At 54.8% G+C, this 25,233-nt stretch overlaps 8 protein-coding genes across 8 annotated transcripts; 3 read left to right on the top strand and 5 right to left on the bottom strand.

Moving 5' to 3' along the window:
* Nucleotides 1-518: 518 nt before the first annotated feature.
* F5Z01DRAFT_632602 (uncharacterized protein) lies at nucleotides 519-878 on the bottom strand (the record flags this gene model as incomplete). The annotated part of the gene is made up of 1 exon (XM_046261869.1): nucleotides 519-878. The coding sequence occupies one exon, from the start codon at nucleotides 876-878 to the stop codon at nucleotides 519-521; it is 360 nt and encodes a 119-aa protein (XP_046122448.1).
* Nucleotides 879-2,735: 1,857 nt separating this feature from the next.
* F5Z01DRAFT_200276 (amino acid permease/ SLC12A domain-containing protein) lies at nucleotides 2,736-4,752 on the bottom strand. Its single transcript, XM_046258083.1, has 2 exons — nucleotides 4,510-4,752; nucleotides 2,736-4,453 (listed from the first exon to the last, which is right to left on the bottom strand). The coding sequence occupies exons 1-2, from the start codon at nucleotides 4,658-4,660 to the stop codon at nucleotides 2,952-2,954; spliced, it is 1,653 nt and encodes a 550-aa protein (XP_046122447.1). The 5' UTR covers nucleotides 4,661-4,752; the 3' UTR covers nucleotides 2,736-2,951.
* Nucleotides 4,753-9,559: 4,807 nt separating this feature from the next.
* Nucleotides 9,560-10,536, bottom strand: F5Z01DRAFT_679124 (YjeF N-terminal domain-containing protein; the record flags this gene model as incomplete). Its single annotated transcript, XM_046265498.1, has 6 exons — nucleotides 9,560-9,662; nucleotides 9,718-9,946; nucleotides 10,001-10,097; nucleotides 10,149-10,309; nucleotides 10,365-10,473; nucleotides 10,525-10,536. The coding sequence occupies 6 exons, from the start codon at nucleotides 10,534-10,536 to the stop codon at nucleotides 9,560-9,562; spliced, it is 711 nt and encodes a 236-aa protein (XP_046122446.1).
* A 144-nt stretch (nucleotides 10,537-10,680) lies between these two features.
* F5Z01DRAFT_643474 (ribosomal protein S16) lies at nucleotides 10,681-11,331 on the top strand. The gene is made up of 2 exons (XM_046262716.1): nucleotides 10,681-10,895; nucleotides 10,946-11,331. The coding sequence occupies exons 1-2, from the start codon at nucleotides 10,819-10,821 to the stop codon at nucleotides 11,211-11,213; spliced, it is 345 nt and encodes a 114-aa protein (XP_046122445.1). The 5' UTR covers nucleotides 10,681-10,818; the 3' UTR covers nucleotides 11,214-11,331.
* F5Z01DRAFT_643470 (transmembrane amino acid transporter protein-domain-containing protein) lies at nucleotides 11,332-13,689 on the bottom strand. Its single transcript, XM_046262715.1, has 5 exons — nucleotides 13,276-13,689; nucleotides 13,139-13,224; nucleotides 12,509-13,089; nucleotides 12,296-12,455; nucleotides 11,332-12,244 (listed from the first exon to the last, which is right to left on the bottom strand). The coding sequence occupies exons 1-5, from the start codon at nucleotides 13,338-13,340 to the stop codon at nucleotides 11,559-11,561; spliced, it is 1,578 nt and encodes a 525-aa protein (XP_046122444.1). The 5' UTR covers nucleotides 13,341-13,689; the 3' UTR covers nucleotides 11,332-11,558.
* A 58-nt stretch (nucleotides 13,690-13,747) lies between these two features.
* Nucleotides 13,748-14,926, top strand: F5Z01DRAFT_200512 (uncharacterized protein). The gene is made up of 2 exons (XM_046258085.1): nucleotides 13,748-14,167; nucleotides 14,228-14,926. Exons 1-2 carry the CDS (start codon nucleotides 13,960-13,962, stop codon nucleotides 14,614-14,616), a joined length of 597 nt encoding a protein of 198 aa, XP_046122443.1. The 5' UTR covers nucleotides 13,748-13,959; the 3' UTR covers nucleotides 14,617-14,926.
* Nucleotides 14,927-16,761: 1,835 nt separating this feature from the next.
* On the top strand, nucleotides 16,762-24,230 carry F5Z01DRAFT_200119 (acetyl-CoA carboxylase). Its single transcript, XM_046258082.1, has 2 exons — nucleotides 16,762-17,255; nucleotides 17,342-24,230. Exons 1-2 carry the CDS (start codon nucleotides 17,088-17,090, stop codon nucleotides 24,026-24,028), a joined length of 6,855 nt encoding a protein of 2,284 aa, XP_046122442.1. The 5' UTR covers nucleotides 16,762-17,087; the 3' UTR covers nucleotides 24,029-24,230.
* Nucleotides 24,231-24,431: 201 nt separating this feature from the next.
* F5Z01DRAFT_615339 (bola protein) lies at nucleotides 24,432-24,680 on the bottom strand (the record flags this gene model as incomplete). Its single annotated transcript, XM_046260859.1, has 1 exon — nucleotides 24,432-24,680. The coding sequence occupies one exon, from the start codon at nucleotides 24,678-24,680 to the stop codon at nucleotides 24,432-24,434; it is 249 nt and encodes an 82-aa protein (XP_046122441.1).
* Nucleotides 24,681-25,233: the final 553 nt, after the last annotated feature.

The following is a 25,233-nucleotide window of genomic DNA, read 5'->3' as shown; positions in this document are numbered from 1 at the left end:
AAGAAGACATCGTCCCCGCCTCCTGGTCTTCCACTGATCAAATGAAAGAGGAGGTGTTTGTCCTAAAAGCTATAAAGAGCCAGCCAAAGCCCGAGAGGATGATGCGCATCTCCAAGACGGGACCGCAGCTCGCCAAAGATGAAAACCTGAAGACGCCCCCTAGAGGCGTGAAGGATGTGTGTATGCTAAGTATGTTGAAGATGAAAAGAACAGGTTCTTTGGCGAGCTGGCAGTCCGTCTACCCTCGTGCTGATCTGAAAGCTGGAAGGTCGAATAAGACAAGACATTACGCGGGGCGTAACGTTGTCGGCTGTGTGTATGCAGCCCCACAGAAGGTATTATAATCTCGATATCGTCGTAGTGTATCGTTCAACAGCCGGCTCCCTTTGCGAGGTCGTCAAATGTCGTCTGTTGTCGTTGCCGTCGTTATCGTGCGCCAAGAAAGAACAAGTAAAATCGCCGTCGACCCTAGGTCGAGCCATGGCCCCCCTATGCCCACTGCAAAGCAGTAGACAGCTTTACATCATACCAACAACAACCATGCCCATGACACCGGCCAGGATGACCTTGCCGGCGGACACAGCGCCGGAAGCGCCAGAATCGTCAGTCACGGTGGCTGGTTCCTCGCCAGAGCTCGTGCTTGTCTCCACGGGAAGGCTGGTGAGATCGGAAGATGACACCATCGTGTAAGAGGAGGAAGTAGGCGTGGAGATGGGCGTAGTGCTGTTCACCGCGACGGAAGAGGTGACGGTGTGCGCGGACGAGAGAGTCAAAGTCTTGGTGAGGGTGGTAGTCGAGGTGCAGGTTGAGGTGCTGGGACCCTCGCTGGCAAGAGCCAGAGCTGGCAGGATGGCCAGGAACAAGTTAGAGAACTGCATTTTGACTTGGTCTTTTCGCGTATAAGGATGGAAGGTATTGTCGCGACACAGGTAACGAAAGTGAGGGATAATCGATATCCGAGAATGAGTGAGTGTGAGTGAGTGCCTGTAAGAGAGAGAGAGAGAGAGAAAGCAGAGGGGCCGCTAGCGGTCAAGTAGCAGAGCACTTTGAGACTTTGCCAACGAAGTCTGGTATCACAACGGACGTACGAGGTGAAGAGTGAGAAGGGGTGTGAAACGCGAGGAGAAGGAGTCGCAACCTCTTGAGTGTCGTGGGCCGGTGCGGTGGGCTGCCCCCAGCCAGACGGCCGAAATTGACTGTCTGAGCTGGCGTCTGACTCTGCGCTGGCGGCTGGGCGGGCAGCCTCCAATTCACTTCCCCTTCTGTCCACTCGTTGTTCCTAGTGGCCACTTGACTCATGTCTCCTCAAGCCTATTCGTCGTGATCCCTGCCCTATGCACCGCTGGAAGCGAGCGTGGTTGTCCAAGTGACAAGCAGAGTGGGCATTGGCTTCCCACATTCCGTTGGTGGAGGTCAAACTCTGGGGGATCCACGCATGCTTGTCTCGGTAATTACTTCAGAAGTGCGCGTATCCGTATTCTGTGTCGTTACGGGCGATGTCGCGCTATGTGCCTACTAATTAGGGATACTCAATAGTGAGCTCTGTCTGAATTCGTTGTGCGTTACTGAGCACTTGTTTGGCCTTGATGAGCACTCATTGATTACTATGCGCCTGCGTCTCTCTCCCTTGACCAGCGAGAGAGCCCAGCACGAACAAGCCTGCCGCCTGCGTCTCAAAATTGCGATGAAATACCTAATAGATCAGTCTCCCGTCTTGGCGCATCCACGGTCCTCCCCCCCTCAATCCAGATCCAGTCACGTGGATTTTTCGCGGCCAGCGGCGATGCGACGCGCGCGCTTTCCAACGCAAGGGGGCCGGGTCTTGAATTTTACGACCTGCTCCGCGTGCGCGCGCCTCGAGCGAGCAGAGCGTCTTGTCGAAGCAATCGCCGCAGAGACGAACCGACTCGACGAAATGAGGCCAAGACGTGGCCGTCTAATTAGCTCGAGGAATCAAGATCCGCGAAAGGAAGGCAGGCCATCCTGCAGCCCGAAGCGCCTCAAGGTCTGCACAATTTCAGCTGGGAGGATGCGACGCTATCTGATTGGGTGGCGGCAGATCTAGTGCAGATTGTTCCTGCGTCACGCGATGCAGGGGCAATTTAATGAAATGATTTTTTTTTCTTCTTCTATGACACTGACAGCAGGCGCGACGGGAAACAGCCCCTCCATATTGGTGGCTTGATTTTTCCTCAGTTCATGTCGATGTTCAACTCCCGTCAATTCTGGGGAAGGAAGGGAAAGGAGGAAGGATGCATCCCGCCGGGCCGGTGCTCATGCACGTGCGCGTTGGGTCACCCACATCATCACATATTTCCGAGTCGAAGAACATTGTCAATAGATCTTCAGTATTACTACGCAACTACCAGACGGTTTCCTCGTTTCAGTGCACTCCACGCTCAGTTATCTCCTCAGGTGGTGAAACGCGATGTGCTACATGCGACCGCGAAGCAGACCATGACCAGCCCGACTAAACACAAGCCTCGCAGTCTCAGCCGGCCTGACCTGAGCCTCCCCTGACCAAAGGCTGTTCGACAGCCACGTAATTACACGGTACAGTCGTGATCAACACAATGAAGCAGCAGTAGCAAGTAGTCGCGCCGATTATGCTACGTCATTTCAGGTCGCCGCGAGCCAGTGCCTCTGCGTGAGAACGTGTCGAGCAGCGTGTAGCGCCGAGAGCAAATTCCAGTGATTGGGCTTGGCGACCATGTTGATCAAACAGCCTACGACCAGTGCTGAGCCTACTCCTCACAGAGTGCCAACATGTTTTTCACAAGCTCCCAATGCTTATACGACCACTCAAGGCTACTATGGCAGTTTCACAAGCATTCGTGTTTCGCGCGGCACAAGAAAAGGGGTTCGGGAGCGCTTCAAAGTACAACATCTGGGTATCTGATTCACATGTAGAGTATGTTTCGAGCGTGCACCATTCATCCTTGCCGTCCAGCTTAAGCAATCCAGTACCAGACCCTCTGCACCCAGTTCTTGGCGACGGGCACAATGTCGGTCGCAGCCATCTCGTCCATCTCCCTCTTGCCCGATACACAGTCGATCTCGCTTGCAGGAATGAAGAACGGCGTGCGGGTGAACGCCTTGTGACCGAGGTATAGCACCAGGAAGATGGGAATGGTAATGTAGGCCGCCAGGAAGTTCTGCACGTCCCAGTTGCGGGGTATGAAAATCTGGAAGCCGTTTGTGAGGGTGAGCAGGGAGATGAGGAAGAGGACGAAGCAGGCCAGGTAGGGCTGGGCGGGCGTCTTGAACGGCAGCTGCTCCCACATGCCCTGGAGGCGCATGGCCTTGCGGAAGCGGAGGTAGGTGATGAGGACGACAATCCAGGCAATGTAGCCGGAGATGGTGGAGATGTTCATGAACCAGTTGAAGACGGTGGCTCCTGAGCTCGAGACGTTGAGGAACGCGAGGAGACCGATGCACCAGGTGGCCAGGACGGCCAAGTAAGGCACGCCGTTGCGGTTGGTGCGTCTGAAGAACGCGGGCGCCTGGCCCTTGAGGGCGAGGGAGTAGAGGACACGCGAACCCGAGTACAGGAAGGAGTTGCCAGCCGACCAAGCCGACGTGAGGATAGCGGCGTTGATGATGTGGTTCAACACGGGGATGCCGACACCCTGGATGCCCAGGACGAAAGGCGAGGCGCTGGCATTGCTCTGCGCGTCGGTCGAGTTGCCGAGCAGCTGGGGGTGAGTGAAGGGCACCATGACGCCGATGAGGAAGGATCCGAGGCCGTAGAAGACGGCAAGACGCCAGACGAAGCGGCGAGCAGCCTTTGGGATGTTGCGTCGGGGGGCGACGGTCTCGCCAGCAGCAGTGGCGATGAGCTCGGGGGAGGTGATGAAGGCGAAACCGGCGGAGGCAAAGGCATGCCAGTAGGCGAGGAAGTTGCCTGCGCTACCTGTGGCCTGGTATGGATTAAATGCGCCTGGATTATCGTAGTACGTAAAGCCGCGGACCTTTGTCTGGTCCGGCGCGCCACCAAAGAAGATGACCCAGCCGACGATGATCAAGCCCATGATGGTGATGAACTTGATGCTGGCGAACCAGAACTCTGCTTCACCAAAGAGGCCCACCGCAAACATGTTGAGTCCCAGCATGACGACCAGGACGATGGTAATCCATACGGCAATGTGCACGGGCGGCTGCCAGTAGTCGATGACGAGCCCGGCAGCGACAGACTCGGCGCCGACGAGCATGGCGTAGGCATACCAGTAGTTCCACCCGGCGGCGAAGGCAAGCGAAGGGTCGACGAAGCGGTTGACGAAGTAAGGCACGGTAATGCCCCGCATGGGCAAATAGGTGACCATCTCAGCGAGGACGTTCATGACACACCAGACGACCAGCATCATGGAGAGGTAGCCCATGAACAGGGGAGCTGGGCCGGTGTCTGCGAGAATGCGGCCGGAACCGATGAAGAGACCGGTGCCAATGGCACCACCTGAGATATTATGTTAGACGGGGCTTCCTTGCCATGGGCCTTGAGCGGCCACTCACCGAGTGCCAGGAACTGGATGTGTCGACTCTTGAGGCCACGCTCCAGCTGTTGGCCTTGCACGGCCAGGTTGAACTCGGTGGACGCCTCAGCAACCGGCGACTCGAGGTCGCGGCCATCCTTGCTGTCCCCCTCGAATTCCTTGGAGCCCATGATGCCTTTGTGTGTTTGTGAACCGATGTCTGTGTCTGAGGCCTTGTCTCACTTGGGACCTGCACACCTGACTTGGGAGGCAGAATGAAGATGGGAGACGGGTAGAATGGGGCATGGCACAAGGCAAGAGGATCCTCAACTTTATAGCACAAGGTGACCCCAAGCACACATGCACTACGTGTAGACTAAAAGGACGTATTGGGCAGAAGATAAGCGGCAAGCGCAGTAGTTGAGACTACATACATGAATATCCACCGGCGGCCTCTCCACATGGCTCGCCCACAAACAACGATTACTCCGAGCTCGGTGAACGCTGGCATCAACTTTTCGAACCTTAACGTAATACTAAATGCGAATGATTGGCCCGAACTCCCGTCATCCAAGTCGCGCGGGTGGAGCGTCTCCATGGCCTTCGCTGTCCCCAGGTCGTGTCCATAACACTAACCCCAGGTGCGGGGGAATTCAAGACGGGAATGAATTTCAAGACCGAGAGACTCGCCTGACGATGAAGTGTTGGTTTTGGTCGTTCGAAGTCGTATAGCACGTTCAATGTCACCGGCGTCGTAAAGGGCCTGTCAACCGTGCGTTTTTTCCAAGCCGGCAGCCGGCTGATGCCGTCTTGGACATGCAGCGCTGCCGTGACGGGGATAGTGATAAGGGCGATCCACTTACCCCAATGTGGTTAAGTTTATGTGGGGTTTTCGATAACAGCCTTTACAAACGTCTTTGCGCACTGTGCCCTCCCACACAATGTCGTGGTGCTTCCAGGCTGCGCCGCCTCTGAACACAGTCAAAAAGACCGTCATCAGAATCACCGACATGCCTCTGCGGTTTGCGAGTCTTTGAAATGTCAGTTATCCACGTGCAGAGAGCGTAAGGGGCTGCTGCGCTGCGAGTCAGCACCGTGCATGACAGCATCAATCGGTTACGAGGTGCCGATGCAAGCCGCGTTCTTGGCGTATGCTAGCGCTGCTTGGAACACTTCGAGAAGACGTGTGGTTCGCGGTCAGGAGTCAGGACTCGGGACCCAGAACCCTTGGGAAGACTTCGAGAAGGGAACCAGCCCTAGCCTGAGAACCCGCCAGTCGGATGTCCCGTTGTGATCGTCAGGCAAAGGCCTGGGTGCGGCTTAATGCCGCAATGAACACGCTACCCTGGCATGAGGCTGAGCTTTCCAATGTCCTTCAGCGTCAGAGTCTGGTTGTTTGATGACATGACGTGAATCGTAGTGTAGACCATCGCCAACATTGCTTACCGGGCACGTACTTGTCAAAGACTTGCACCCAACAATTGCTGATTAATAGCACGTAGTACTACGAGCGTACGTGGGTATTCACCGGGGTTCGTTCTGCCGCCTGACAATCCGTCCATCCCACCCATCCATCCATCCACACACAAACATGGCGCACCCGGGGACAAGGCTGGTCTTATCTCCTGTTTGCATCTGCTATTGGGTAGTAGATGAGGTGCTGCGTATAGTTCTGACGCGCTATTTGCCGTGTGACACAAGTGTGTGTGTCGGGCCCACGAGCCGGCCGGGAGCCCAGGCCGATGCTCCTTCCGTGCCGATGCCGGTGAGGTCGGCGAGGGCCCTCAGGCTCAGCCTCCAGATATCGTGCCGAAATCCCCAGAAACACGAATCGCGAGTGACCCCTACGCCGCTCGACGTGACGAGCAGGCGCCAATCGCTTCAACTTTGTTTGTGTTGTTGACGTATGATCCAAGCGAGCGGCATCTTGTCTCTCCCCGCATGAACGACGCTGGCCTATGAGAACAAGCATATCGTTGACTCGTCCATCAAACATGAACCTTGGCGTTCTCGCGATATTACCCCAAAAAACGTCTAGTAGACCACCTTTGCGCGACTTGGAATCCTGGTCGCGGGGCTTCAGTGGCGGGCATTCGGGTCGGTTTTCGTGAGACAGTGAGAGATAGAGAACAAGCACCTGATAGAAAGGTCAGTCACTGAGCTGCTCACAAGCAATCATAACCTACAAGCTCTCAAAGGCAACTTCTGCAGTATCCCTGTCTGGAGTCTCTGGACGTCAGCGGCGGAAGACGGGACGGGTGTATCAGCCTTCACGCACGAAGGACCAGTAATGCATGGTCGTGTCGTTCTAGTGCTTCTCCTGTAAAACATTGGTACTGTGGCATCTAATCCGATGTGAGGCCACTGACGTTCAAGTCGACATCAGCACTCCCTACTACGTACACCACAGGTGCCCCGGTCACTTCGCTGCAGTCATCGCGAATGTGAGAATGCCATCACACTGCCTTGCCAGCATCCCTCATCGCCCCAGAAGCAAAGTCGCCGTGTTCTCCTTTGAGCAGAGGAGCAATCGTGCTGTGTCATGAGGTGGTCTTTGGAGGTAGGGCGTGATGGGTCGATCAAAAAGATAGCTTGCTGAAAATAACGCCTGTAAGAAACTTCAGAGATATTGGGAGCAAGATCTAAAGGCAAAGATGCCAAGAGCATCTTGGTTGTCGTGATATGTAAGTGTTTTCAAAAAGCTTGGAGCGCTCTCGTTTTCAATGAAGTGTCAGCCTCCGAGGGAAATACAGCGCTCCCAGTACAACGATACTGAAGTCGAACGAATGCACGTACCGTCCACAGATTTCTAGGCATCTTTCATGAACACAGTCGTCTGGAAGTGCCTTCATATCTTGATAGCCGTGGGATGTCGGTTTTTCGAAGTGACTAGGGTAGTCATAATGCTCTAAATCATGTGAACGACAAACAGATCAGCCATCCGTGTATCATATCCTTCCTGACTACCCTGTGGTTGGTGTTCCCAAGCATTGTCGATGCTCAGTGCGCTGTGTCGCAGGCACGGCTTGTGAACAATCAGATAATACTTCGAGTCGCCACGGGCTCATGTGCGAAGGCTTGAAACCAGATCGCCATGTCAGTCTTGATGCTGCGACTAGGCAGACGGCAACAAACCAGTCAAAGCAAAACCAGATCGATCTTGTAAGCATCAACCTGGCTTCGCACGACTGTGTAGATCTGCAGGCTTGCGTCCAATGATAAGTATTCCTCCTGCGAATATCTTTCTGATCGACGTGGTGGAGTCAGAGCTTTCCCATTTCTCGGGAATGCACGTCTCCGTTGAAGGCAGTCCTGAGGCTGAGGGGGTCGAGACTAGTGGTTCTTGGCCTAGACACCCAATTTTGACGTTACGTGTACTGACCAGTGTTGAGAGCCTTCGACTAATAAGCACAGGGGTCTCGCGAAGCTTGTAATGCTATTGGAATTAGGTTGATGGTGTACACATGCATTGTGCGCATGCACGTCAACAATGATTTTACTTTTAGGTACAATACAGTCTGCCTTACCCACTTGATTGCTTGGGTCAGAGCCCAGACAGCGATTTGGAAACCTTCGATCTGGAGATGCAAGATTTCTCCAGTCTCGACTCTCGATCGCCCTGACACCGGGAAACGGGCCATGGCATATCCCGCTAAAGGCCGTGAGGGGTCGAGCCCAAGGGGCAGAACATACGGGCTAAGGCTAGAAGCTCGGGAGGGACCTTGGTGGGATGGACCCCGGGCTCGACTCATTTCAATCATTTTTACCCCTTTTCACTTTTTCAAGATGCTCGCTTATTGCATCTTGTTTTCATCTCTGATGACCTCAGGTTTGTGTCATGGTGACACGCCTGCCCCAAAGCGACAGGTGTCCCCGAGTCCATGGCAGTCGTTTGTTGTGGGGGATGCGGTCTTTATCCTCCGCGAGCCATGTGATAGGGCGATCGTAGCTCTGATTGACGCTGTTGCTTCGGTTGGGGCACAGGCGGGCGGACATAGGACCACGCTCCGCATTTCTGGTGTAGGATCGACGGTGAGGCGCAACTCACCACGACGACCATCGTCCACCAGATTTATTGGCGACAGGAACAAAACTCCGACGATTTGTACGTGACAAAGGGGCCATACGGGGCCCAGCTGCGATGCTAAAGAACCGACGACGTGCCATGACCGGCTTTTGGGGATCTTTCAACTAACCGAAAAGAGGAGACGTCCCGCTTTGTCGTACATGATCGTGGAGCATTTGCTCCGGATCAGCTGTCGTTGACGGCCCCAATCCTCGTAAAACCACTCAACGTCCACCCATCAACCCACATATCGTTCACAGCCTGTGGGCTGTAAGCCTGGAACTGGAAGGGGAAAATAAGAACCGGGAGATCCACAGCGTATCGTAGGTGTGGCTTGTCCGTTGTATTATGGCCACTTCTCTGCACGCGCCTGGAACGCCTGCCATGCTTTTCTCTGATTTTTCGATCTGCCACCTCTGCTCAACGTTTGGCGACGTTGCCCTGGATCAGGGTACTCGTGCTGGCAGGCGGTGGCGACTGTCAACGTCGGACTGACACGTTTTCGCTTGCCTTGTGGTACTCGGCATAAGCTTTCCATCTCGCCCAACGTGGTAAGCAGTATTCCATGACCCTCTCGTCACACAAGAAGCCCGACCACGCTCGCATTGGAGAGTACATCGCCACGTTCTGTCGAGGCTCAACGAACTAGAGAGTTCGTATTCTGGCTGCAACGCCCTTGTCCCTCATGGTCTATTCATCATCGAGGCCATTGAGAAGGCAGGAGTGAAGAGGCTCTCTACGTCTCTGCGGTAGATGTGCACGCAGCACAGAGCTCACTGCATCGTCTGCGGGAAGGAATACCTCATCTTTGTTGCGTTCTGTCAAGCTTGTCCGACGACTACACGCATCTGTCCAACCGATTTCGTGGTGATGCGAGACGAAATGCGAGAGGGTCGATGTCCGAGTCCAGTTTGTCCCAACAGCATGAGAGGCGGCTGCTGCCTTATGTGATTCTTTCTCGCATGGCAAACCACCACCCCCACGACCCCCCAGTGCGGATTCGAGAGGCAGGAGCACGATTTTCTCAGAGCTTCTGTCCACTGGGCGGAACTTCCACGACCTGGTCCATGCCCTGGTACTCAGGCATCTCAAAGTCGTACTTCTTGGCAATGTATGGAGGCACAAAGCTTTTCCAGGTCAGCATGAGGACTGTTGGTCATGGCGGAGAGTCAAGGTGCGTACCGCCCACCAACAAAGTGGCGTCCTGTGAAATGTTTAACTAGTGGTTTGGGAGCCGTCAGGCTGACCAGTGTGGCAGGCATAAAGGTACTACCCAAGCCAGAATTGGGAGGGCCATTATCAATGTCCCATGAAGACGGAGCATCAACCGATGTGACTGGCAAGTCCGTCTCTTCGAGCGACTTGATGACCTGAGGGAAAGGCTCGCGAACTTCACCCGAAAAGCTGAACCCTGCATCAAGTTAGAGACGGTCACGGATACGCGTTAAAAAGGTGTGAAAGGAACCGAAAATTGCATCGACAATGTGGTCTGTCGACTTTAAAGCGGAAGGGAAATCATCAACAAAAGGGACCTCCAGATCCTCGAGCTGCTTAGCGAGACGCTGTCAAAGTCAGTAGACAATTAATGATATCAACAAGAATTTGAAACTCGCCTGATACAGCTCGTTCTTGCTCCGCTTGGGATAGAAGACGCTGGGCTTATAGCCGTAGAAGAAAAGATGGCGGGCTGCTACGAGACCATCGCCACCGTTGTTGCCGGGACCACAGGCTACCAACACGCGGCGCCCCTGGTGCAACGGTTGGACGCGATATACTGATTCAAGTCAGTGGTCGAGGTTCTCAAGCCACTTTCAACTCGGATCTCATACCAGCCTGAGATACCGAAAGCCCAGCCAGCTCCATTAGTTGGTCGATTGAGAATGCGCAAGTGCTCATCAACTCTTGATCCAACGCTGCTGCAGCCTTAGGTCCGAGTGTCTAGAGTAAACATTTTTAGCATGGATCGCCCTGATATGCATAAGAAGTTACCTTGAGAGCCATTTTGACGAGTACTGCCAAAATAGAAAAAACGAATGAGAGAACAATGATCGACAATTCACACACAGACAGGTGTGACGATATTATTTGTACGACGCATGAATGCTCACTGACATCATTCGCACATGTGCATGTAAGTGGCTTCAGCCACATGAATGAGATCCTCGGGGGGTGTGGCGTCGGCTAAGCCACGGTTCAACCCAAAAATTGTCCACGCTTCAACTTCGCGACGGTCCATCACAGCCAAGCAAGCACCCGTGTTCATCAGTCCAAGCATAACGCATCATGGTTGTCAAGATTCGTCTGGCGCGCTTCGGCAAGCGCAATTGGCCACATTACAACATTGTCGTCGCGCAAGCACGGTATGCGCGCCCCTTCAACGTGGCATTTCAGGACTGACAAAGGCTTGTAGCACGGCACGCAACTCCAAGCCCCTCGAGGTTCTGGGCACATACGATCCCGTTCCCAAAGCCGACCCCTACGGTGCGCCCGATAAACTGCACAAAGACATCGAGATGGATGTATCGCGAGCCAAGTACTGGATTGGTGTTGGGGCGCAGCCGACCGACCGCATGTGGAAGATCCTGAGCATGGCTGGCATTCTGCCCCCCAAGAAATTTGAGCCTCCGACAGCAAAGGGGCAACCACCTGTGGAGGTCGACAAGGTGCGGATCCGTTGAGGCAGAGCATGCGTTGTATCGATATCGTGTATCAGCATGGGCAGGCGTTCTTCATGAAGCCTACGGGCAGTTTCGGGTTCAATCTATTGTTGTACAATAACTACGTGTATGAAAGGTTTACGTCAAATAATGTATCATTCTTTGCGTACATTGCGATGTGAGATTGTCCAAACACTCTATAACGCCCTGCCTCTAAGCGAGCAACGTCGATCGCTATCAAAACTCCGCTCATGCCATGCCAATACAGTAGAAATAAAAGGAAAAAGAAACTCGTGAATATGTACAATATGCGTGCGGTAAAGCCGGATGAGAGGTTCGGGTTTCGTAGAAAACTGTATGGTTGTCTCAATGACCGGCTTGCATGAAAATGTTCATAATCAAACACACGGCCATGACCACGATGCCATAGAAGGCTATTCCAAGACTAAGCTTGCGCAGCAGGCCGTGTTCGATGTGATCAAAGTCCCACCGCCATTTGCGGCGCCATCGCCATGTTGCTGGCGAAGCACTGCTTCCAGAAGCATTGCTGTGCAGGCTGTGGGTGCTCTGGGCAAGAGTGCCTGCATCTTCCACGTCCGAAGTGCCGTTGTCGTCCATGTCGTCGTCTTCCTTCATCAAGCTCTGGTGGTGGATGCTGTCCGGATCACTAATCTTGTAATAGAAAAGCCCAGGGAGGATGAAGCTGATGGAGGTGGACCCAGTGCTGCCGACAAAAGCCAGCATGCGATCCAAACTGTTCACAGACAAAGCAGTGATGTACGCCAAGGTCAGAATGATGGCGGTCAGCAGCGCGAACCGACCATCAGACATGGCTGCCGGCCCCCCAAGATCATTCCTGGGAGCACCCGATGCAGTGAGCATTGGAGAGCCTGCCCTCGCGTTCGTCTGAGCGTTGCGGCTGTTCCTGTTGGGTCGCCACTTAAGGACCGCATCGAGAGACGCCCGGCATGGGTGGACCTGGAGTGGAATAGAGAAAAGCACTAGAACGACGATGGCCGCCTTGCCTATGGTGGAGGCTACGCCAGTTGGATCTTGCATCGTCAGTCTTGTCCGCGATCGGACGCATGTACCTGAAGACTTACACATGGACACTATGTTCGCCACAACATCATTTCCAAAGGTAAGGTACCCTGTGATGGAGACAACAATGTAGATGATACCAGCAAGCCCAATGCTGGATCCGATGACCCTGATGATACTGGGCTGAGAGTTGTCCTTGATCTCATTCATGATCGAGAACATCTGCCACATATTAGCAATGCCGTTCTATGCAAGGGTGGAATTCTGTGACTCACATTCTGGTGACAGGTGTATGCAAATACGACCACGGGCAATGCGCTCAGCGTCTCAACAGCACCAGCCCATTGAATTACGCGAACGTTCTCAGGCGCAGCATGTGGGTCCACATGGAAGTGGTAAATGACCAAAACAATGAGATAGCCGATGGAAATCAACGCCACGATGCTGGTGTACTTGAGCGAGTCGAGACGCTTCAAGAAGCTCAAAGGGATGACCAAGAGCATGAATGCGGTGATCCAAAAATGCCTATCAACCAGGTATGGCGATTTCTCGGCGTTATCAATGAACCCCATTACGACACCAGGCATCAGATCGCCAATGATGATCATGTAGGAGACGCCGACGCCGAAGCACTTGACTGCAATGGCCATATCAAAGATGACCGCCGCGTTGGGATAGGTGATCTGCGAAAGCGCAAAGAAAGACGACGTGCCTCGTTCGAGGTACCGCGCGCATTTGGACTGTAGGTAGAGGCCGAAGGCGGCGCATAATCCTGACCAAATGATAAGGAAAATGCCTAGCATAATTCCCGTGTGGGACAAGACAGAGGGCATGGCCAAAGTACCGGCACCGACGACTACAGACTGTCAGTTGCTTCGTTTGCCAGTTCAGGTCCAGGTACGTACTTGTGTTCAGCAGATTGACGACACTGCTCGCCATGGACGCCTGTCCACCACCAGGACGAGCATCTTTGCCGCCTCGCCGTCTAGCTCTGCGCCTCAATTAGCCAGTGCTCTTCAATCAATGCATTTTCCCAATGTACCTCGCCATATCGCCTCGATCTCCGCCGGCAGAGTTCCCATTCGAGATTGTAGAATACGTCGGCATAGCACACGGTCGCAGAACGAGGGTGGTTGGCGTTCGCTGTCACAGATCTCGCTCGGCCGATTGCTCCGCGGGTCGATCGCTGTAGTAGCGAAGGGCTCAGGCAGTGACCGTTGCTCATGCGCCGCCACTGAAGCTGTCTGTCGTCCGACGTGGTCGACTTGCGGCGCACCTGGCCAAAGGGACAATGATGCGGAGCAGCACCGCGCGCGGTCGCAAAATCGAGTTGTGATCCGAATCGTCTTGACGTCCTTGATCAATGTGTCGATGCGTGTACCACGCAAAGCTGATACAGTCACTGTAGCTTTTTGAGGCCACGAATCCCACGATATAAGAATATTACGAAGCATGGGAGGGAGATGTAGGCGTTCGTCACTGGGGCACGCGGGCCAATCAAGCTGCTCCACTAAATTAGGCCCGCCATTACGTCTCCCTTCCGAAGCAAGGCGCGCGCTGTGCCTTGTCGGCTGCCGTCTGGACTTTGATGGCAACAAAGACGGAGAGACGCGGAAGTTTTGTACGCTGAGGCTGACCGAGACAAGGAGCTGGTCTCTTGTCCTACAGGTGCGAAAGGTGTTCTGCGACTCTCCTCCTTCAACGAATCCGACGACGCCAGTCAATTATGGCTACCGACGTTGACGAGACGACTCTCACGACGCTAAATCTGCTGGAAGCGCGACTGTTACGAATCGAACATGTTCTTCATGGCCATTCTGGATCGCCAGCCGTTCCGCAAAACGAATCGGCGGCTATGAGGCTGGCTAGTCTTGAGAGGCGATTTAATGGCATCCTATCGAAAATACCAGTTTACCATGCTCTACTGCAAATCTGTATGCGAACCCTGCAGTGGCTGAGGCCATGGCTAACCCCTTTAGATAACAAGCAACCAGACTTGTTTCACGCAGCATCACCTTCCGAGCCGCCGTCGAAACTTGACATCGATACGATCTGCGCTATTGTGCTGGCCGCAGCACCTCAATACCAGTCGACGCTCTCTTTGCTCACCTCCGTCAAAGATACGCCCATCCCAGATCCCACTCAGAGTGCAGCTCTGATCGCGACGAGAGACCGCTTGAAGGCACTGGAGGCAACGCAAATAGGCCAGGCTGCCGAAGCTGCCGAGTTGAGGTCCCGTAGCGAGGCTGTGGTTCGAGCCTGGTACGAAGGCTCCGTGCTGCGGAAATCCCAGTTTATGTCTGACTTGGAAGGGAGGGTTGAGCTCGTGGAGAGGGCTGTGAGAAGAGCAGAGCGAGAGCGGAAAGTTGCTCAAGAGATATAGGCCACGCTTTCTCAATGCATCCCATGTGGCAGACATGCCATGCTGCGACGCGGATCACAGCCATGCGCAGCTTTACGCAAGATGACTAGGGGCAACGGCATGGTGCACTCTAGTTCGGGCTGCCCGCGACGGGCCAGACAATGGGTTCCAGAGCTCAAATGGGCGTATCAATTGCGACTTACAGCCTGGCAGATGCAGCGCTGGTCATCTGCGCGCCTGGCATCTGGAAACAGAGCCGCAGCCTAGCTGACTGCTGCCCGCATGGATACCACGGAAGCTAGGCACTAGTTACTTGGGATCGACCACTATTCTGGGTTTGCAGTGAATGTAAGAACAATAGAGGTCAACTTCGAGTAGCTCAGATAGTGCTTCCCTGGTGGCGCTGCATTCCACGGAGTTGAAGTTGGAGCGCTGTCTGTAGACAGCGCTGCTCCTCGACACATATAATGCAACGACATTCTCACAGCAGACAGGAGGTATCTAGGTCAGCTGCTCGTAGTTTTTACCATGTCTCTCGCAGTCATTCACGGGTATTGATCCTGCGAAAGATGCCTTCAATCTGATGCAGTCGGCTACAACTCAGTGACACACTAACACGAAATGACACTTCGTTCTACAGATTATGCGTACAGGCCTAAAATGTCGTCTGAAATTACTACGATTGTACCTGACAGTGCCCTTGACTGTCCAGTCATTAAATTGACTTCATACAAAGAGAATGTGCTCTCGCCAGGCGACTGTCGATAGGTGTCGCAGGGTAAGTGATTATGGGCGTGGTTCCAACGCCAGCCATCCGTCACCCACACACCCACTCGGATGGACGCGGGCCCGGCATGGCTGGCTTGGGGGAACTCAACAATTGGGGAGTGACTGGTACTCAGCATCATGAACGGGCGTTGCGTGCAAGATCTTGGATGTAATCACGTCGCTCAAAAGTTGGAACACCGAATTGATGTTACAGGCGGCACGAGGGACTCATTGCCAATGCTGAGCCGTTTTGTGTACATGTTGTAAGCGTGGTGCGAAAATCGAACGATGGAGTGAACATTCGGGGGGTGCAAGAAAGGCTGGAGCTGCACGTTGGGGTGGGATTGCCGGTCAGGGGTTTGGATCAACCCAGCTTTGCCTCATAGGGGTCTTCAAGCGTACCTTACCTGCAGTCTGCAAACTTGTAGTCTTCACCTCGCACTTTTAGTGTCCAGCAAAGTCGTAGTAATCTGCATAGTGAGAGGGAAAGGCCTTATTGCACGGTCATTGTGATCAAGCGCCCAGCAAGCCCATGAACAAAGTAATAGCCGAGGCCTCGAAATGCACCGAAGAACCGAAGACCGGTGGAAGAATGTCGGTGGTTATCGATAAACACTAACAACGACGTCAGATACCCCAACAGCTCCTGCCATTGGTCAATCAACCTACAGATGGAGGTGGGTGGAGGGGATGATCTAGTGTTGGAGTTCTACAGAAATTGTCCCACGTCCTCTTGCTAGGTAGGTACGTATTGATCATCCAATGCATGCGTGCGTCCACCCATCCAGACGAGATCATCGGAGAAAAGTGATGCACGGTTTTGTTGAAGGTGGTGATGAAAATCGCGTTGCGATGGCTGTTGTGGTGGCTGTCTCAAGCTGGCCCGGCTTGAGTTTGGATGGCGGCAAGTTTCATAGTTCAAAGCCGAAAACAGTGACGGACATGATGTTGTTCGCAACACGTTAACGTGGGCAGCTTTGTACCAGCAGCTCGATTGACAACAGTGCAGAGAGCTCTGGGGACCTGCGGCCCGATGCCAATGAGAACCAGCCGAGCTGCTGTGGGTGCGCATGGGCAATGGCAGTGGACGTACTCTCAGCTAGGAGATCGTGTAGCTGCTTTCTGTGTACCTGTATCCAAGCCCCAATTTACAGCTCCCCATCTTGGGGATTCGGATAACGCCCCATGACGAAGGACCAAGCAGCACGGCAGGTGCTTCATGTCAAGCAATCCAACTCTTGTACAGGTATGGTCACTCTTGGTACTTGGAAGGTGAGACTGGAGCTCCAGCTGCAGCAGTCCGCCCGCCCTCGCACAGACCGCCTGGACCCCTGATAAACGACGCTAAAGGGGCACTTGGTCTCCCAACAGATTGATCTTCTTTTTGGCCTCCATCCAACCCGACGGACCCAGGAAGATTTTCCTTTACCTTCACTCGGAGACGACTCTTTTGTTCCCGTCCCTTTCCCCTCCTTCTCCTGTCTTCCTCCACAAATTCTTTACCTCTAACCTCTCCTCATCCTCACCGTCGCAATCCACGAGACGGGCCCTCCTAATACCTTGCCGCTGTCCTAATAGTCTTGTTGCGCTTGTTGTTTACATCCGAGAGCGAGTAACGTCGCATCTGTCTTATATATATGTCACAAGAGCGACCTGACATTGCTCCGACCATCTCTCTGGAACCATCAAGTCCTCCGTTGTAATCGACATACCAACACACAGCCATGGCCACTCAAACAGGGTCTAATGGCGCGGCCAACGGCAACGTCTCGTACGCCGAGAAGCACAACCTCGCGGACCACTTCATTGGAGGCAACCGCTTGGAAAACGCCCCAGCGAGTAAAGTCAAGGACTTTGTTGCCCAAAATGATGGCCACACAGTCATCACCAACGTGAGTTACCTACCCGCTTGTCCGTGGTGCGGGGAGCGAAAATCTCTAGCGCATGTCTAGAGCGGCATACTGAATCGAGCTTGCAGGTCCTGATTGCAAACAACGGTATCGCAGCCGTCAAAGAAATTCGATCGGTACGAAAATGGGCATACGAGACGTTTGGCGACGAAAGGGCTATTCACTTCACCGTGATGGCGACCCCTGATGATCTCCAAGCCAACGCCGACTATATCCGCATGGCGGACCACTACGTCGAGGTCCCCGGCGGCACCAACAACCACAACTACGCCAACGTCGAGCTGATTGTCGACATTGCGGAGCGCATGGACGTCCACGCAGTGTGGGCAGGATGGGGACACGCTTCGGAAAACCCGAAACTGCCAGAGTCGCTCGCTGCCTCGCCCAAGAAGATTGTCTTCATTGGACCCCCAGGTTCTGCAATGCGCTCCTTGGGTGACAAGATCTCCTCCACAATTGTCGCTCAGCACGCCTCTGTTCCCTGCATCCCGTGGTCTGGCACCGGCGTTGACGAGGTCGAAGTCGACGACAACGACATTGTGACCGTGCCGGACGAGGTCTACGCCAAGGGATGTGTCGAGTCCTGGCAAGAGGGTCTCGAGAAGGCCAGGGAAATCGGCTTTCCAGTCATGATCAAAGCCTCCGAGGGTGGTGGTGGCAAGGGCATCCGCAAAGCTGTAGACGAGGAAGACTTTGAGGCTCTTTACAAGGCTGCTGCAAGCGAAATTCCCGGCTCTCCCATTTTCATCATGAAATTGGCTGGAAATGCCCGCCACTTGGAGGTGCAGCTGCTTGCTGATCAATACGGCCACAACATTTCTCTCTTCGGCCGCGATTGCTCCGTTCAGCGTCGTCACCAAAAGATTATCGAGGAGGCACCTGTCACAATCGCCAAGCCCGACACGTTCAAGCTCATGGAGCAGGCGGCCGTGCGCCTGGGAAAGCTTGTCGGTTACGTATCTGCTGGTACTGTGGAGTATCTGTACTCGCATGCCGACGACAAGTTCTACTTCCTCGAGCTCAACCCTCGTCTGCAAGTCGAGCATCCCACCACTGAGATGGTCAGTGGCGTCAACCTGCCTGCAGCGCAGCTCCAGATTGCCATGGGTCTGCCGCTTCACCGCATTCGCGATATCAGGCTACTCTACGGTGTCGATCCCAAGACCTCGAGTGAGATCGATTTCGAGTTCAGCACTGCCGGCACTTCCCAGACGCAGCGCCGCCCCACCCCCAAGGGCCATACCACAGCCTGCCGTATCACATCAGAAGATCCCGGAGAAGGTTTCAAGCCATCCAACGGTGTGATGCACGAGCTCAACTTCAGGAGTAGTTCCAACGTCTGGGGCTACTTCTCGGTTGGTAACCAGGGAGGTATCCACAGTTACTCCGACTCGCAATTTGGTCACATTTTCGCTTATGGCGAGAACCGTGCGGCATCTCGGAAGCACATGGTTATTGCGCTCAAGGAGTTGAGCATCCGCGGTGACTTCAAGACCACAGTGGAGTACTTGATCAAGCTGCTCGAAACCGAAGATTTTGAGGAGAACACCATCTCCACCGGTTGGCTGGACGAGCTGATCTCCAAGCGTCTGACTGCCGAGCGTCCGGACACGATGCTTGCCGTCGTGTGTGGTGCCATTACCAAGGGTCATATTGCGAGCGAGGAATGCTTTGCAACCTACCGCGCTGGTCTGGAAAAGGGTCAGGTACCTCCTAGCCATATTTTGAAGACGGTGTTCACCATCGACTTCATTTACGATGGATTCCGGTACAAGTTCACTGTCACTCGTTCGAGCGCCGACAGTTACCACTTGTTCATCAACGGCTCCAAGTGCTCCGTCGGCGTCCGCGCTCTCCGCGACGGTGGCTTGCTGATCTTGTTGGACGGCCATTCCCACAACGTGTACTGGAAGGAAGAAGTCGGCGCCACCCGTCTGTCCGTCGACTCCAAGACTTGCCTGCTGGAGCAGGAGAACGACCCTACCCAGCTTCGTACCCCTAGCCCCGGTAAGCTAGTGAAGTATTCAGTGGAGAATGGTGCCCACGTCCGTGCCGGCCAGACTTTCGCGGAAGTTGAGGTCATGAAGATGCACATGCCTCTCATCACGCAGGAGGATGGTGTTGTTCAGCTCATCAAGCAGCCTGGAGCGTCTCTCGAGGCTGGCGACATCCTTGGTATTCTTGCCTTGGATGACCCATCTCGCGTCAAGCAGGCCCAGCCCTTCCTGGGCAAGTTGCCTGCATATGGCGACCCAGTGGTTGTTGGTACAAAGCCCGCACAGCGCTTCTCTGTGCTCTACAACACCATGCTGCATATCCTGCAAGGTTACGACAACTCAGTCATCATGGCCGCTACGCTTAAGGAGCTGGTTGAGGTCATGCGCAACCCCGAGCTGCCCTACAGCGAGTGGAATGCCCAGTTCTCTGCGCTGCATTCTCGCATGCCCCAGAAGCTTGATGCTCAATTCACTCAGGTGGTGGAGCGAGCCAAGTCGAGGCAGTCCGAGTTCCCAGCCAAGACCTTGTCGCGGACTTTCTCCAAGTTCCTGGAGGATCATGTTGCCGCCGCCGATGTTCCTGCCCTCAAGACCACTCTCCAGCCGCTGACCGATGTCATCAATGAGTACGCCGAGGGACCCAAGGTTCGCGAGCTCAACACCATCAAGTCGATCCTTGACGCCTACTGGGAGGTTGAACAGTTGTTCATGAACCAGCCCCAGGAGGAGACTGTCGTTCTCAAGCTCCGCGATCAGCACAAGGACGACATCCCCAAGGTTGTCCAGACTGTTCTTTCGCACAGCCGTGTCAGCTCCAAGAGCTCCCTGATTCTTGCCATTCTTGACGAATACAGGCCTAATAAGCCCAACGTCGGCAACGTGGCCAAGTACCTGCGCGATTCTCTGCGCCACCTTACGGAGCTGCAGCAGTCTAGATCCACGTCCAAGGTCTCCCTCAAGGCCCGTGAGATCATGATCCAATGCTCTCTTCCGTCCCTCGAGGAACGCTCTTCTCAGATGGAACATATTCTGCGATCTTCCGTTGTGGAATCTCGCTACGGCGAGTCAGGCTGGGATCACCGTGAGCCCAGTCTCGACATTATCAAGGAGGTGGTCGATTCCAAGTACACGGTCTTCGATGTCCTCACACTTTTCTTCGCCTACGAGGACCCCTGGGTTGGCTTGGCTGCTCTCGAGGTGTACATTCGCCGTGCCTACCGCGCGTATGTCCTTAAGAAGATCGAGTACCACACCCATGATGCCGACTCGCCTCACTTCCTGTCCTGGGACTTCAACCTGCGCAAGGTGGGCCACTCAGAGTTCGGCCTCCCTCTACAGTCGCCGGCCGCTTCCGCTCCCCAGACCCCGGGCGAGTTGAGCGAGGTTGACGGTGCTCTCGGTAGCCGCATCCGCTCTGTGAGTGACATGTCCTATGTGTCTGCCAGGATGGACGAGGAGCCGAACCGCAGGGGTGTCATTGTCCCCTGCAAGTACATTGACGACGCTGATGAGCTACTCTCGAAAGCTCTCGATGGTCTTCTCCCTCCTGGAGAGCGAAGGAGTGATGACGAATCTGGTCCTACACTCAGGAGCGATCTCAGCCGCCAGCGCAACCCTACCGCGAGCGCACGACCCAGGCGTCAGCACACAGGCGAGTTGTCTGCCGTCATCAACATTGCTGTTCGCGATGCCGAGAGTGACAACGACGACGATCTCCTCGAACGCCTGAACACAATTGTCGAGCAGTTCAAGGAAGACCTGCTCGCGCGTGGCGTGCGCCGCCTGACATTCATCTGCGGTCACCGCGATGGCTCGTATCCTCGCTACTTCACCTTCCGTGGCCCCGAGTACCACGAAGATGCCAGTATCCGTCACAGTGAGCCTGCCACTGCTTTCCAGCTTGAGCTCGCTCGTCTCTCCAAGTTCCACATCAAGCCTGTCTTCACCGAGAACAAGAACATTCACGTGTACGAGGCTCTTGGCAAGAACGTCGATACTGACAAGCGCTACTTCACCCGCGCTGTCATCAGGCCGGGCCGTCTTCGTGATGAGATTCCCACCGCGGACTACCTCATCTCTGAGGCAGACCGTGTCATCAACGACATCTTTGACGCTCTTGAGATCACCGGCAACAACAACTCCGATCTCAACCACATCTTCATGAACTTCACACCCGTCTTCCAGTTGCATCCTCGCGAGGTCGAGCAAAGCCTTCAGGGCTTCCTGGACCGCTTCGGTGTCCGTGCCTGGAGGCTGCGTGTGTCCCAAGTTGAGATCCGCATTATTTGCACCGATCCCAAGACAGGTCTCCCGTACCCCCTCCGTGTCATCATCACCAACACCTCGGGCTTCATTGTCGATGTCGACATGTACGCTGAGCGCAAGTCGGAGAAGGGCGAATGGGTCTTCCACAGCGTCGGTGGCACGAACGAGAAGGGTCCTATGCATCTCATGTCCGTCTCCACACCTTATGCGACCAAGAACTGGCTCCAGCCCAAGCGTTACAAGGCTCACCTCATGGGCACTCAGTACGTCTACGATTTCCCTGAGCTTTTCCGCCAGGCTATCCAGAACTCGTGGGTCGCTGCGGTGAAGAAGCAGCCAGCTCTCTCGGGCCAACAACCGAAGACTGGCGACTGCCTACACTTCACCGAGCTTGTGCTTGACGACACCGACAGCCTCGAGGAGGTCAACCGCGAGCCTGGCACCAACACCTGTGGCATGGTTGGATGGGTCTTCCGTGCGCGCACACCCGAATATCCCCAGGGTCGCCGCTTCATTGTTGTCGCCAACGACATCACCTACAAGATCGGCTCATTCGGCCCCAAGGAGGATAACTTCTTCCACAAGTGCACCGAGCTGGCGCGCAAGCTGGGCATCCCCCGCATTTATCTCTCGGCCAACTCTGGCGCTCGCCTTGGCCTTGCTGAGGAGCTGATGCCCCATTTCCGCGTTGCCTGGAACGATGTGAACAAGCCCGATGCTGGCTTCAGGTACCTGTACCTCGATGACGAGACCCTGGAGCGCTTCAAGGACTCTGTCCAAGTCGAGACCATCTCGGAGGGCGGCCAGAAGAGGCACGTGATCACGACCGTGGTTGGCAAGGAGGACGGCCTTGGTGTCGAGTGCCTCCGCGGCTCGGGACTGATTGCTGGTGCTACAAGCCGCGCCTACAACGACATTTTCACAGTGACGTTGGTGACGTGCCGTTCCGTCGGTATTGGCGCTTACCTTGTCCGTCTTGGCCAGCGTGTCGTCCAAATCGAGGGTCAGCCCATTATCCTGACTGGTGCGCCGGCACTGAACAACCTTCTTGGTCGGGAGGTGTACACTTCCAACTTGCAGCTTGGTGGCACCCAGATCATGTACCGTAATGGTGTGTCGCACATGACTGCCAACGACGACTTTGCCGGTGTCTCGCGCATTGTCGAATGGCTGTCCTTTGTGCCTGAGAAGCGCAATAGTCCTGTTGCACTCAGCCCCATGATCGACACCTGGGACCGTGACGTTGAATACTTCCCTCCGGCCGAGAAGCAGCCATACGACGTGCGCTGGATGATTGGTGGCAAGACAGAGGACGATGGCACCTTCTTGGGCGGCCTGTTCGACAAGGACTCCTTCGTGGAGACACTTGGCGGCTGGGCCCAGACGGTTGTCGTTGGTCGCGCTCGTCTTGGCGGCATCCCCATGGGTGTGATTGCCGTCGAGACCCGGTCTGTCGAAAATGTCACGCCCGCCGACCCTGCCAACCCCGACTCCATAGAGCAAGTTGGCAACGAGGCTGGTGGTGTCTGGTACCCCAACTCTGCCTTCAAGACCGCCCAGGCCATCAATGACTTTAACTATGGTGAGCAGCTGCCGCTGATGATCATGGCCAACTGGCGTGGTTTCTCGGGTGGCCAGCGCGACATGTTCAACGAGGTGCTCAAGTACGGTTCGTTCATCGTTGACGCCCTCACCAAGTTTGAGCAGCCCATCTTCATCTACATTCCTCCCTTTGGCGAGCTGCGTGGTGGATCCTGGGTCGTTGTCGACCCCACCATTGCCCCCGACACGATGGAGATGTACGCCGACAAGGAAGCCCGCGGTGGTGTGCTCGAGCCAGAGGGTATCATCGGCATCAAGTACCGCAAGGACAAGCAGTTGGCCACCATGACCCGCTTGGACGCTACCTACGCCGATCTCAAGAAGCAGCTTGATGACAAGAGCCTGTCCAAGGAAGCCTTGGACGAGGTGAAGGCCAAGATGACTGCCCGCGAGAAGCAGCTCTTGCCCGTGTACTCTCAGATTGCCGCTCAATATGCCGACCTGCATGACCGCTCTGGTCGCATGAAGGCCAAGGGTGTCATTCGCGACGAGCTTTCGTGGACTGAGGCGCGCCGTTTCTTCTACTGGCGCCTCCGCCGCAGACTCAATGAGGAGTACATCCTCAAGCGTATGGCTTCGTCTGCCCTGGCCTCGACGCACCCAAGCACGGCCAAGATCAGCGAGGCCCGTGCGCACAACCAGCACCTGCTCAAGAGCTGGTCTGGCATCGTGGACTGGGACAAGAATGACCGTGAGGTGACGGAGTGGTACGAGGAGGAGAGGAAGAGCATTGGCGAGAAGGTTGACGCGCTCAAGTCGGACAAGCTCTCGGGCGAGGTCGCCGGCCTTGTGCGCAACAACATGAAGTCTGGTTTCAAGGGTGTTCGCGAAGTCCTACGCATGATGCCTGTTGAGGAAAGGGAGCAGCTGCTCAAGTACCTGAAGGAATAAGGGATGGATGGCATGATGAGTGATTCGAAAGGCGTTTCTATCTGGCATTGCGCTTGGTGCCTTTTGGTGGTTGGTTGATTGTAGTATATTACTGGCGTTAGGCTGAAATGAGTATTGTTATAGATTCGTCCAAGTTCTCTATCCAATGGCCTCATATTATTGTCATGTGCAACATCTGAATCCGTGGGTATAGTGCTCTAATCCGTCCATGTAGCATTTCCCTTGCTTTCCAAGCTTTTTATACACGTATTGTACACATCGCCATACTCATCGTCGTGAGTACAGCTTTCTAATAACATCGAAGAGCAGTGATACATGCCATGCCTGCGTACTCTGTCCAAGGCAGCCAAATGCACGCTTCACAGTCCGACTCTTCGTCAACGAACCCTTCAGGAATGAGGACTCAAGCGTCTTCGGGAACGCTCGTTCGGATCTGGACGCCGTGCCACTCCTTGACCCGATCGCCCAAGGCTTTGGTGACCAGACGCTGCTGCGCCAACAGGCCCTTTCCCTTGAACTGTGCGCTCGCGACGTCAATGGCGTACATGCTGCCACATCCGCCTGAGACATCCTTCACAAGCACGGAGGATATCGGCCTGAGGGCGTCGTGGCTACTGAGGGAGCTCGCGATCTCGGATTCGGTGGGGGACATGGAGGACTCGGCGTCCGAGGAGTAGAATCTTCGCATGGCGCGCGGCTGGTAGGATGGGCGGGCGAGTGCCGAGGGTGCCAGTGGCCGCAGAAGGGTTGGTCTGAGTAGGCGCGACATTGCGGTGGCTATGTCGTGGTGAGATGTGAAACGTTGATGGGCTGGCAGAACTTTGAATTTCGGGATTCAAGCAGCGCGTGCGGCTGAATAATTACAGTTGCGCTTCGGTGCTACGGTGATTGGCTGATTACTGAGCCGACATCGGCTCTGCCTGCTTGATATCTCAGCCAGTGCGCACGATGATCTCAAGTACGATCACACCAGACATCATGTCCATTTAGCTTGAGCGCTTGATGAGGAACAGAATGCAAGCACGCCGTAGCACGATCCACCGGCCAACTGAGGGTTTAGGGGAGAATTGTGTTCGACTTGGGCGCAACTGAGCTCTGTCCACATGTTGCGACCGCACGTCTACCGAGGCATTGTCGAAAAGTTCGAGTTATAACATGTGGATGGAATCACATTCAATTCTGATTGCAGTGGCTCATTTGATGCG

The sequence above is a fragment of the Emericellopsis atlantica genome (assembly GCF_019669845.1).
Source record: "Emericellopsis atlantica unplaced genomic scaffold F5Z01scaffold_2, whole genome shotgun sequence".
NCBI lineage: Eukaryota > Fungi > Ascomycota > Sordariomycetes > Hypocreales > Bionectriaceae > Emericellopsis > Emericellopsis atlantica.
This window is presented reverse-complemented; position numbering and strand designations above follow the sequence as displayed.

Bases quoted from the DNA above. Each gene is read 5' to 3' on its own strand.
- F5Z01DRAFT_200276 (XM_046258083.1), bottom strand. From the start codon at position 4,660: ATGGGCTCCAAGGAATTCGAGGGGGACAGCAAGGATGGCCGCGACCTC. The intron at 4,454-4,509 runs GTGAGTGGCCGC...ATAATATCTCAG, and splicing joins CATCCAGTTCCTGGCACTCG to GTGGTGCCATTGGCACCGGT.
- F5Z01DRAFT_643474 (XM_046262716.1), top strand. From the start codon at position 10,819: ATGGTTGTCAAGATTCGTCTGGCGCGCTTCGGCAAGCGCAATTGGCCA. The intron at 10,896-10,945 runs GTATGCGCGCCC...AAAGGCTTGTAG, and splicing joins ATTGTCGTCGCGCAAGCACG to CACGGCACGCAACTCCAAGC.
- F5Z01DRAFT_643470 (XM_046262715.1), bottom strand. From the start codon at position 13,340: ATGCCGACGTATTCTACAATCTCGAATGGGAACTCTGCCGGCGGAGAT. The intron at 13,090-13,138 runs GTACGTACCTGG...GACAGTCTGTAG, and splicing joins CGTCAATCTGCTGAACACAA to TCGTCGGTGCCGGTACTTTG. The intron at 12,456-12,508 runs GTGAGTCACAGA...AATATGTGGCAG, and splicing joins CATACACCTGTCACCAGAAT to ATGTTCTCGATCATGAATGA.
- F5Z01DRAFT_200512 (XM_046258085.1), top strand. From the start codon at position 13,960: ATGGCTACCGACGTTGACGAGACGACTCTCACGACGCTAAATCTGCTG. The intron at 14,168-14,227 runs GTATGCGAACCC...ACAAGCAACCAG, and splicing joins CCATGCTCTACTGCAAATCT to ACTTGTTTCACGCAGCATCA.
- F5Z01DRAFT_200119 (XM_046258082.1), top strand. From the start codon at position 17,088: ATGGCCACTCAAACAGGGTCTAATGGCGCGGCCAACGGCAACGTCTCG. The intron at 17,256-17,341 runs GTGAGTTACCTA...TCGAGCTTGCAG, and splicing joins GCCACACAGTCATCACCAAC to GTCCTGATTGCAAACAACGG.